Source organism: Ascaphus truei, chromosome 7 (genome assembly GCF_040206685.1).
Source record: "Ascaphus truei isolate aAscTru1 chromosome 7, aAscTru1.hap1, whole genome shotgun sequence".
Lineage (NCBI taxonomy): Eukaryota > Metazoa > Chordata > Amphibia > Anura > Ascaphidae > Ascaphus > Ascaphus truei.
Window position 1 is genome coordinate 73,245,935 of NC_134489.1, and position 12,911 is coordinate 73,258,845.

Below are 12,911 nucleotides of genomic sequence, written 5' to 3' on the forward strand. Positions count from 1 at the left end.
GAATGAAGTATGGTGATGGTCAGGGCAAACTCGTGAAACTCAAGAAATGATAAAAGATCATAAAATACACAATATTAGTGCATAAATAGGTGTTGATGCAAAAAGGGGAAAAGGTGATGGGGGAGGGGGAGGGAAAAAGGGGGTAATGTAATAAATGACACTAAAATAAAACAGTTTGTGAAACTTATAACATAAGTTTCAACGACTCACACGGGCTTGTGTGAGACTTCACCCTCAGCGGAGAATGTAGTGGGTGAATGAAACCCCTAAAAACGGAGAAATAGTAATAAAAACTCACACGGCCATATGTGAGTTCGTTCCCTCAGTGGGTGTTGTCATCAGTCTCCGAGGGAGCAGATGCGTCTTAGTATTCTGTCCCAATAGGTGTAGTGTATGAGTGGCTCCTCAGTGGAGACTGATGACAACACCCACTGAGGGAACGAACTCACATATGGCCGTGTGAGTTTTTATTACTATTTCTCCGTTTTTAGGGGTTTCATTCACCCACTACATTCTCCGCTGAGGGTGAAGTCTCACACAAGACCGTGTGAGTCGTTGAAACTTATGTTATATGTTTCACAAACTGTTTTATTTTAGTGTCATTTATTACAACATTACCCCCTTTTTCCCTCCCCCTCCCCATCACCTTTTCCCCTTTTTGCATCAACACCTATTTATGCACTAATATTGTGTATTTTATCATCTTTTATCATTACTTGAGTTTCACGAGTTTGCGCTGACCATCACCATACTTCTACTGCCGTCATAAGAAGATCCTGGGATTTGTCTTCTTCAAGGTCAAGCTACAGCAAAATCAACAAGGGCCAGTATCCATTTTATAATAATTTTTTAAATTATTTTAGACACAGTCATTTATGTCCATAGGCGTTTAACATCCACGAGCCATATACAGCAGGGAGCACCCCAGTTCAACACTCTGCTAGCTTCAGAATGAACCAGTGGTCATTTTTAAAGTTGCTTCCCCCCTCTCTGCCACCTTTATATTATTGGTTTTCATGGCCCTTGTCTAACTGAGATATGCCCAGTTCAGCTGATATACCACACCAGAAAAAGGTTGCCAATACTATCATGACAGCCAATGAATGAGGGGAATACTGCATTATATGTGGAATTACCCTAATTGGTTGCCTGTTATGACTCTTTGACAAATTGCCCTTCGGCACGAAACGCGTCAGAGTTTTCTCCTCGAAGTACCCGCAATTGCTGTATGGTTACATAGTTACATAGTAGATGAGGTTGAAAAAAGACGTACGTCCATCAAGTTCAACCTATGCTAAATTTAGACAACAGATACTTTATTCTATATCTAAACTTACTTATTGATCCAGAGGAAGGCAAACAAAAAACCACATTAAGGGGAAAAATTAATTCCTTCCTGACTCCAAGAATTGGCAATCGGATTAATCCCTGGATCAACATCCTTCCCATGTATACTTATTTGGTATATCCCTGTATACCTTTCCCATCTAAAAAGATGTCCAACATTTTTTTGAACAAATCTATTGTATCTGCCATCACAGTCTCCATGGGTAATGAATTCCACATTTTAACTGCCCTTACTGTAAAGAACCCTTTCCTTTGTTGCTGGTGAAATTTCCTTTCCTCCAACCTTAAGGGATGGCCCGAGTCCTTTGTGCTGCCTGTGGGATGAATAGTTCTTTTGAAAGCTCCCTGTACTGTCCCCGAATATTTTTGTATATAGTTATCATATCCCCTCTTAGACGCCTCTTTTCTAATGTAAATAAATCTAATTTAGCTAGCCTCTCCTCATAAGTTAGAATGTCCATCCCCTTTATTAATTTGGTGGCTCTTCTCTGCACTCTCTAGTTCCATAATGTCTTTTCTTAGGATTGGTGCCCAAAATTGTACTCCATATTCAAGGTGTGGTCTTACTAATGCTTTGTAAAGGGGCATAATTATGTTTACTTCCCTTCCATCCATTGCCCGTTTGATGCAAGATAAGATCTTGTTTGCCTTTGCAGCTACTGCATGACATTGGGCACTATTGCTAAGCCTGCTGTCTACAAGCACTCCAAAATCCTTCTCCATCAAGGATTCCCCCAATATATCTCCATTTAATTTGTAAGTCGCCTTTTTATTCTTGCATCCCAAATGTATAACCTTACATTTATCTGTATTAAACCTCATTTGCCATTTACCTGCCCAAGTTTCCAGTCTCTCCAAGTCCTTCTGAAGAGAAATTACATCCTGCTCTGATTCTATTACCTTACACAATTTAGTATCATCAGCAAAGATGGAGACTTTGCTCTCGATCTCAAGGTCATTAATAAACAAGTTAAAAAGCAGGGGTCCCAGTACCGATCCTTGAGGTACTCCACTCAGGACTTTAGCCCAACCTGAAAAAGTTCCATTTATGACAACCCTCTGTTGTCTGTCCTTTAACCAGTTTTCAATCCAGGTGCATATATTATTACTGAGTCCAATTTTCTTTATTTTGTACACCAACCTCTTGTGTGAAACCGTATCAAAAGCCTTTGCAAAATCTAAGTAGACCACATCAACTGCATTACCCTGGTCTAAATTCCTACTTACCTCCTCAAAGAAACAAATAAGGTTAGTTTGGCAAGATCTATCCTTCATAAATCCATGCTGACTATTACTAATAATTTTGTTTTCCATTAGGTATTCCTGAATATTATCCCGTATTAAACCTTCAAGTAGTTTCCCTACTATTGAAGTCAGGCTTTCAGGTCTGTAATTCCCCGGGTGTGATCTTGCTCCCTTTTTAAATATAGGCACCACATCTGTTTTACGCCAATCTTGTGGTACTGAGCCTGTGGAAATGGAGTCCTTGAATATTAAATATAATGGTTTTGCTATTACTGAGCTTAACTCCTTGAGAACTCTTGGATGTATGCCATCGGGGCCAGGTGCCTTATTTACTTTAATTTTTTCAAGTCGCTTATGAACTTCTTCCTCAGTTAACCAATTGGTCATTAATATGGAGGTTGTGGCTTCTTCCTGCGGCGCTACTATTGAACTTGATTCTTCCCTGGTAAACACAGAGGCAAAGAATTTGTTTAATACCTCTGCTTTTTCCTTATCTCCAATAATCTGCATACCCATCTCACACTGAAAGGGTCCTATATTTTCTTTTCTCATTTTTTTGTTATTAAGGTACTTAAAGAACTTAAGACCTTACTTTCTATTGCAATCCTTTTTTCATTATCCATTTTTGCTAATTTAATTGCCCTTTTGCCATTTTTGTTACATTCCTTATAATTCTGATACGATGTCTCTGTCCCTTCTGACTTAAAGAATCTAAACGCCTTCCTCTTCTTGTCCATTTCCTCCCCTACCTGTTTATTTAGCCACATTGGTTTTGACTTATTTCTTTTATACTTATTACCCAAGGGTATACACTGATAAGTGTGCTTTTCTAACAATGTTTTAAAGACTGCCCATTTATCTTCTACATTTTCCCCTGCAAAAACATCATCCCATTGTATTACTACTAGATTAGACCTCAGTTTATTAAAATCTGCCTTTCTAAAGTTTAAAGTCTTTGTTGAACCCAAGTAATCTGTTTTTTGATAATTTATTTCAAATGAGACCATGTTATGATCACTGTTACCCAAATGTTCCAGGACTTGAATATTTGTTATTACTTCTACATTGTTTGATATGACCAAATCCAGAACTGCCCCTCTCCTTTTTGGTTCCTCAATAATTTGGGTCATATAATTATCTTTAAGCACCCCCAAAAACCTGTTTCCTTTTGTTGTAACGCTAATCTCATTGTCCCAGTCTATGTCTGGATAATTAAATCCCCCATTATGCAAACATGACCCAGTTTTGATGCCTTCTCCATTTGCAAATGTATTTTAGCTTCCTCAATCTCACAGATATTTGGTGGTTTATAGCATATTCCCACAAACATTTTCTTTATACTTTTACCTCCACTGCTAATTTCTATCCACAAGGTCTCTACATTTTCATCATTCCCTTCATAGACATCATCCCTTATAATAGGTTTTAGATCTGGTTTAACATATAGACATACTCCACCTCCCCTTCTATTTGTTCGATCATTCCGAAAAAGAGAATACCCCTTTAAATTAACTGTCCAGTCATGAGTTTCATCCCACCATGTTTCAGTAATGCCTATGATATCATACTGCTCCCTTGTAGCTATTAATTCAAGCTCCCCCATTTTATCTGTCAGGCTTCTTGCATTAGCAAGCATGCATTTAAGTTTTTTTTCAGCCTGTACTATTATCTTATCTGCTCCTTCCTTTCTGCTCCCACTTGGTTTAGTGTTTAGAAGTTTTCTAGTATTATCTCTATTTACTATGGTTATCTCACTGCTTGTCAAACTTGCACTTGCCCCCATTCTACCTCCATACCACCTTGTATCCTCATCTATTCCATTTAGTTCATTATCTGTTTCATTCCCCTCCCCCCTCCATCCTAGTTTGCTGACTCCAATACAACATTTGTACGTGATCCGGCAGTATCAGCTTTGGCACATCCACGAACGCACTGCACGGCTATATCCTCCTGCACGGGAGAATTCTTCTTTGCTGTTATGACTGTCATTCTACCTGTATGCTGTTATGACTGGTGCCTGTTTTTTGCTGGACGTAGCATAGCCTATTTTCTTTACCTGTGTAAAACAAACATGGTTCTACTTCATTGGGCTACACAAAACCTTTATTCGGATTGCTGTTTTTAGGTGGGTTGTGGGCATATTACTAAGCATTGCTATGCCATAAGACACCTTGCTGTCCATTTACTTGAATGTACCCTAATGTGTCTTCAAGCGCAGGAGGGGTTTCTTGTAGCACCACTTAGTAAATAAAGGCCATAGTGTTGGTAATCGACCTCCTTTTGGAAATCTGACAACTAAAAGCCATATAATGTTTTTGTGAGAGAAAAAAAATGCACATGATTTACGGTTGGGCAGTTTGATGATTATTTTATTTTCTGTAGGCGAATATAGAGAAACCTTCATTGAACAGATCTGAGCAGTCGGGGAGAAATGCTCTCCTGTCCGATATTAACAAGGGGAGAAAGCTCAAGAAGGCAGTTACCAATGACAGGAGCATCCCTATTCTGGATAGTAAGTTCCTTGGTGTATTATGTTGCAATGCATTTTGATGCTCTAGTTCAGTGGTGCTCCTCTTCAGTCCTCAAGACCCCCAACAGGTCAGGATTTAAGGATATCCCTGCTTCAGCACAGGTGGCTCAGTCTTTGACTTAGCCACTGAGTGAGCCACGTGCTCTAGCTGGGATATCCTTAAAACCTGACCTGTTGGAGGGGCTTGAGGACTAGAGTTGAGCACCACTGCTTCTAGTTGACTATTTGGTAAACATAACATATAGCGGTTTTGCCTGTAGGCATCCATCAATGTGCTATGACATGTGACACCATAACACAGCTGTGCTGGAAGATGCCATATAGCCCCATTCAAATGAATGGGCCATAAAGGGCAATATTAACCAAGTGGTGTTACTCCATAAGATACCTTCCATGCCTGAAATTACCTAAAGCCCATTCACTTAAACAAGTACTAAAAGGCCATATTTACTGGAAGGTGTCTTATGGAGTACACTGCTTGGTAAATATCGCCATGGCGCGTTTTTATAATACAGTACATCCTGTGGTCTTAAGGGTAGTGTCCTTATCTGTATACAATAAGACAGAGAGATCCCTATAATACACACGTTCATTCATAAAGAAAGTGGAACTGTAAGTGTGTGATGAATTTGAGCTCCGGGGACCCCCTGCTTCCTGAGATACTTACCTCCAGTAGCAGCTCAGCAAGTTTAAAGGTTCTCGGCCCGTGGGCCAATAGGAAGCCACAAGGGATGACGACACGGCTTCCTATTGGCCCGTGGGACATTCAAGTCGCCATTTCGATAGCCCTACATAGTCCAGCCGGACCTTCTGCTGGCACCCACTACGGTGGTAAGTATCTCGGCAAGCAGGGGTTCCCCAGCACTTCAATCCTATAACTCTGAAAAAACAAACAAAAAAAACAATAATTAAAAAAGGAAAGCAGGATTAGCACAATGACACATGGCCAAATAATGGCATGTCAATGTACAACAAAACAATTTCTCAACCATGTGTTTGTTTCAATAGAACCAAAAACGTCCCCTGGTGGAGGTGGCGGCGGTGGCACCATTGGTGGTGGAGGAGGAGGAGGAGGAGGCGGTGGCGGTGGTGGTGGTGGAGGGTTTGGCGGACCACCGGCTTTAGGGGGATTGTTCCAAGGAGGAATGCCGAAGCTTCGATCTGCCGGAAACAGGGATAATGGTAATGGCACAATGTCTCTGACGCCGATGTATCCTGCACTCCCTGCCTCTCCCTTTTTTGTGCCACTCATGAGTGACGACATGTTTTGTTTTATATTTGCATAACTCTTGTGATGTGCTGGGCTCTTTGTCTAAAACTGGACATTTTTCTCCCCAGAACAGTCTTCTTTCCGACAGCACCAACATTTAGGGATAGTTTAAAGTCACATTTTTTCTGAACATTGTAGTATCGAGTTATTTTAGCACTGAAAGATCTAGTTTGTTTGTACATTTTTCTCGCCATAGCCAGGATAAATTTGCTTTCTGGCACCCACTTATATCTTTTATATCTTTTTATTATTTTAGTTCTCTTTTTGGTACTTTTGTTGCTTTGAATCCCTTGAGCTGAGACACCCTTGAGACAATGGCTTACATGTTTCTTATTTTAAAAAATTATTCATTTAACCAGGGGGTTAATAATGCTCCTTCTGTTTTTGACAAGCTGCCAGTCCCTCCAAAAGTGAACGTAAGACCGTGGCATATTTAAAGCAACAGAACAGACTGCGTTGCGTTTAAAGAATATTAATTACAGAATTGAAGCAGAGGGTCTCCAGAACTGTGTTAATTTCAGCTCCGGGGACCCCCTGCTTCCCTGAGATACTTTTTTAAAAAAAAATAAAAAAAGTGCTTTTAATTCACCTTTAAACAAGAGGTTGAATTATAAGCAGAAAATGCAAAATGGTAAAACATACCCAATTGAAATGCTCAGGTGCGTAGCCGGGATTTTGGATGAGGTAGGGCATTTAGGCATGGTGGTGTTGTACCGATTGTGGCCCACCCAATAACTCGGTGGGACCCTAAGATAGATGGTGGCAATAATTACTTTTTTCTAACTTTTTTTAAAACCCGTTTTATCATTGCGCGGTAATATTTGTCACATCTATACTACCAGCAGCTATGGAAAAAAAAATATATACATACATTATATGTATATATGTACATTCATATATATGCCAATTTTATATATTTTGTTATGCACCTATATATCTGTATACATCAATTTGTGTGTCACTGCTTCCAAAGTAAAAATAAATATTTTTTATGATATTTTTTTTGCAAGCTGTTTAAACTAAAACTGGTAAAGTTTCTAACCACAGATGTGGTGTCCTGAACCCTTAGGCCAGGGGTGCACAAAGTTTTTTGACTGCGCCCCCCTTGTGTCCCAGTCACTGCGCCACCCCCCCCCCCCTCTTGAATGACCGGCATGACGCCAAAGGTCACGTGACGTCACATGACCCCGCAGGTTCATTTGACGCGCATTGCCATGACGACGCATCACATGACCCGGGGCGTCCCGTGACACCGCATTGTCATGGCGACGTGACCAGAAGCTTGCTGAATTCCGGCAAGTTGATGTTGCAGAGGTGTCGCGCAGTCCCCAGGCATTTAATTTAAATGCCTCTCGGAATAGCGCAGGGCCTCTGGAACCGCCCGTGCCACCCAGAAAAATCCCACACACCCCAGTTTGCGCACCCCTTTCTTAGGCTACGGCCCCAGTTTCAGCTCTTGCATGCGCACCGGCGGCACGGGCGCAAGCTGCGATCTACGGTCTGTGCTTGAGCTGCAGGGGGACGGGGGCATGGCGGGGGCGCAACCATGACATCACATGGCTGGTTCGCCCACATTGGCTGAACAGTCGCCGTGATGTAGCCAATGCTCATCCGCTGCACCAAAAGACAGAAAGCTTGTCTTTTGGCCAAGACGGTCGTGCATCGTGGCTTTGCGCGCACGCACCGACTGGGGCCTGCCCCATAGAGGGCTGTGCCTTGTGCGCGGCGCGCATGCCGAAGCGACCACTGGGGACCTGGCCGTACGGAAAGTTTCCACCCTGAAATACTGCTGTATCTGTTAAGCAGATATTCCTATACAGTCACTGCTGTCATATCATTTTTTTCACTGAGAATAGGGCAATTACACATTATACAAACAGAATATTCTTACTTGCTGAACACGGTCTAATTTAACATGCAATTAGAATTAAGTGCCGTATCTGGCAAACACCATGTGGTTGGATGTCTTTTGTTGGATTTTTCACACAGTTCTACTGCAGTGTTTGTTAAAAGGCTGATATAGAAAGATGACATGATAAATAGGAAGCCATCGGGCAGTAACACATTACAGTAAGCCACAAGTTATTAATATAATTAGCACATTCATTTTGTTTAGTACATTAAAGAAGTGTAAATCACATTTAGTTTCTATTTTTTTTCATCCACTGTAATTGTTTTAATGCCAAATAAATTGTGCTCAACTTCCATTTGATATTTCTTTTTTTTTCACATGATTGGCATGCGGCTCTTTTGCAGTCATCTCACATTGTATTTCAGCTGAGCTTTACTTTTGGCTTAAAACTGAACCCTAAAGTTTAAATTGGGCAGAAATAAGATGGTAATAAAGCCCATGAAATGTAAAGCATAATCATTCAGTAGGGTAGGTCATATATATTTTGTCATTTCAATCAAAATGGATAAAGAACTTTGAGAGCAGTCAACACAATAATATAAATACATACGTTCTATTACAATGGTGCAATCCCTCTATAAAAATATGTTGACGAAAGGTAATTTCAAGCTCCAGATTTCCCTTCTATAAGCTCAGTGAATTTCCCCGTAGAGTCTCCCTGATACAGTGGTAATGAAGGAACTGTGCTCCAATGTTGCCTTGTATGCATCGGCTTGCAATTTAATAAAGTTAATCGAAGCCGGTCTGGTTGCTTTTCACCACTTAGTAAATATGTCCGTAAAGTTTAACGAGCTCTATATTGATCTTCTTCACTGTATGTCATTTTAGCCTTGTTCCTTTGTCTCAAAAATCAACCAGGTGTGAGGAGGTGTGAACCTCTCTAGCTAACAACGTGTACCAGATGTAAGAGATTTCCTTAACACGTTTCTTACATTTCACGCAGCTATGAGCAAAACTGGTGCAGTTACACTGTACTTAAGGCATTTCTTTTTTTATCCTCCATACATGAACCCCATTCTGTGACCTATAAGACTAACTTGGCTCTACAGCAAGGAATTGAAATCCAAAGGCTAGCCTTGTGTGCATAATTATTTTAATTTATTATTTTAATTAGTATGACTATTATTAATTTACGCCCCAAAATATTTCCAGGTTTTGGCAATTTCTGTCACAATAAACACAATATTTAAAGTTGGGGACATTAAACTTTTAAATGCCTTTGTGAATTCTGTTGAATTTTAACATAACATAAGGACAGCTCTTTAGTACTTCAACTAACATTGACAGATTTCTGTTGTTTTAGATTCAGTGGGAAGCAGACCTCCAATGTTGCCACCTGGTGGAAGAACAACATGTCCTAGGCCTTTTGTCCCTCCAGGTGCGTCTCCAAGAGGACCTGCACCTCCGATGGGCATAAGAAGTAGTGCTCCTGAAACTCCGAGAAGCCGTATGCCTCCCCAAAGAGCTGATTTCAGTTCAAGACCAGAGATTGTAGCCCCTTCAGTACCTAATACACCCCGGCCAATCCCTTCAAGTCTACACAACAGAGCCCACCCACCAGTGCCAGTAGGAAATAGGCAAACAAGCCCAGCATCTGCTCCATCACGTATAACTTCAAACAAAATCCAGGGATTTGGAGGAGTCACCCGACAGACATCATCATCCTTATCCCAACCGGTTCCTCCCATGAACAGGCCACCGCTTCCCATGACTCCTAGCCGAGTAGTAGATGACAGACCTCCACCCCCTCCAACAGGAAACAGACCACCACTCAACAGAGATGTCCCTCCACCTCCACCACCTCAAAACAATAAGCCACCCATTCCCTCCACACCGAGACCAATCTCATCCTCCCAGCCTCCTCCTTTGCCTCCGGGTAGGCCAGGCCCTCCTCCGATTCCTCCTACACCCAGTGCGCATGAAGATATGCCAAGGCTTCCTCTGCGCAACTCATCTTTATCTGGTGCCCCTCCTCCTGGCTTACATCCTGGAAGATCAGGGCCTCCACTTCCTAATGAGAGGCCACCTCCACCTGGTAGAGATCCTCCTGGAAGATCAGGTATGTAGTGCGACAGCTCATGTTCACTACTTAGAGCCGTATGGGGTTAGTTATTTAACTGCAATGGTGCAGATCGGGGACTCCCATTAACTTTAATGCAAAAATAATTACACCATCTTTGATTAAAAAGGTGCTATTTGTAATATTTTTTTTTTTTGCATTTTTTTTTCACTACTATTGCAGCCTGGAGTTTTCAGTAAAACGGCAAGACCTTCACCTTAAGACCACGATTATAGTGGCCACGCGACCGAGCGCGTAACGTCACTCCAGCGTGCAAAACATGCACTAAGCTGGAGGCGAGGCCGTGATGTCACATGAGCGGTTCGCCCCCATTGGCTGAACCGGTCACGTGATGCGACCGTCACGCAAAAAAAAACAAATTGAATTGTATTTTCAAAAACCATGCGCGCCCTATGACCCGCCTCACAGAGGTACGGCCTTTTGTTTGTGCGCTCGCGGCCACTGTAATCGCGCCCTAAGGGGAAAGTCTTTAAGGCTGATAACCAGCAATCAATACCAGGTCCCACCTCTAATGAATCGAACGAAAAGAGAATGGCCAATCAAAACAGTTGTGGAACATAGTCCTTTTTTTACCCCTTTGACTGCCGGAGGGGCAGCGGCAGAGTGCCACAGCCCCTCCAACACTTGGCGACCATGTGACTGCATCTCGGATGCGATCACGTGATCGTGGTGTCACTAATGGTGGCATGGAAGAGCCCTCCTCTTCAAGTTCCTCAGCCGACCAGATCACGTTCAGCGCGCCACAGAATCTCACCCAGGAAATCATAAAATAGCGTATGATGTTGCTGCTACGTAATGGGGCCCATAGAGTGCCAGACACCATGATGTGGTAGCTACATCTTGGGGCATCCAAGGGGTTACGCAGTACTTGGGGAGTTGGCGGTATATAAAAATGATGTACGTTATGCTCTCATTTAAGGTACTATACCAAGGGTAGCCAACTCCAGTGCTCAGGAACTACCAACAGGTCAGATTTTCAGGATATCCCTGCTTCAGTACAGATGGCTCAGTTGAAGACTGAGCCACCTGTGCTGAAGCAAGGATATCCTGAAAACCTGACCTGTTGGTACTGTAGCTCTTGAGCACTGGAGTTGGCCACACATGTACTAGACAAACAAAAAAAGGAAAACAAACAATCAAGAACAACAAATTATCTCCTGGTGAGAATGACTGTTCAATGCAAATACTGTATCAGTTTCACTTTTAGACAGTCTTGTAACTGTATCCAACAATCATTATATTCTTGCAACAATATGTGTCTTTATCTGGAGTGCAGCCATGTCCCCAAATCAGTTACTTATTATTCAGTTTCACATTCTTACTATCCCTATGAGCAATGAGATGCACATAACAGCCGATCTGAGGCCCTTTATGAAAATTAGCATGAGAAAGAACACTTGTAGCTAATGCTCTTTTGCCTTTGAGAGCAGATATATATATATATATATATATATATATATATATATATATATATATATATATATATATATATATATATATATATATATATATATATATATATATATATAAGTTAGGGCCTTTTACTCATCATTAGGATTGATATTATGCAAGTGATAACACCCCTTTAAAGCAGCAGAACTTCTGTTCTTTTTAAAAAAAATAGATTTGAAGCACGGGGTCTCCTGAGCCGAACCCTGTTAATTTCAGCTCTGGCGACCACCTTTTTCCCATGATACTTATCTCCGTAGGGGGTGCCGTTAGCAGCACCTCATGTTGAATTGTCCTGGTCACGTGGCCCAATAGGAAGCCGCAAGGGATGATGTCTTCCGCAAGGGATGAAAGTCACAAGGCTTCCTAGTGGTCCGCATGACATAGGAGCTTTAAATCTGACATTTAGATATCCCCACCCAGTTGGAGCTGACATTAACACTATTCAGCTCCGGAGACCCCCTGCTTCACATCTATAATGCTAAAAAAGAAACAAAAGGAAAGCAGGATTGCGGCTTTAAACACTTTGTTTACTTAGAATCATATTAAGACTGTGTTAAATGATCAGTATTTGTTCTTCAGCTCAATTTCACAATACTTTCAATTACTAGCGTAGACATGTATTGGCAACGTCCATAAATATCCATCATTAAAATCTTGTGGGCCCTGTTAGGGAGTAAGCTTTTAAAAAGAAAAAAAAAACTGTAAGTTTTGAAAGTGATTTTAACCCCTTGGATTCCCCATGACAGCTACCACATCATGGGATCTGGCACTCCAGGGGCCCCATGACTCAGTAGCGCCATCATACGCTATTGGCTGGTTTCCTGGGGGAAGTCCTGTGGAGCGCTGAACGTGATCTGGCCGGCTGAGGAACCTGAAGAGGAAGTCTCTTCCCTTCTGTCGTCTGTGATGCCACGATCATGTAATAGACACCCCCCCGCCCCCGAGGAGCGGTCACATGATCACCAAGTGCCGAAGGGCCTGTGGCAGTCTGGTGACACTGCCCTTCCGGCACTCAAAGGGTTAAATAATAAAAATAACCGGATATTTCGTAAACAAAATTTACATTGTATGATGA

General features: G+C 41.8%; 1 protein-coding gene across 3 annotated transcripts in view; it reads left to right on the forward strand.

The window, feature by feature from the left end:
* WIPF1 (WAS/WASL interacting protein family member 1) overlaps positions 1–12,911 on the forward strand; it is a 74,295-nt gene that overhangs the window by 48,742 nt on the left and 12,642 nt on the right. For all 3 annotated transcript variants that reach the window (XM_075609028.1, XM_075609026.1, XM_075609027.1), the window contains 3 exons: positions 4,975–5,104; positions 6,131–6,304; positions 9,608–10,363. In XM_075609028.1, the coding sequence (XP_075465143.1) occupies positions 4,975–5,104; positions 6,131–6,304; positions 9,608–10,363 (1,060 nt within the window). The remainder of the gene's footprint in view (positions 1–4,974; positions 5,105–6,130; positions 6,305–9,607; positions 10,364–12,911) is intronic.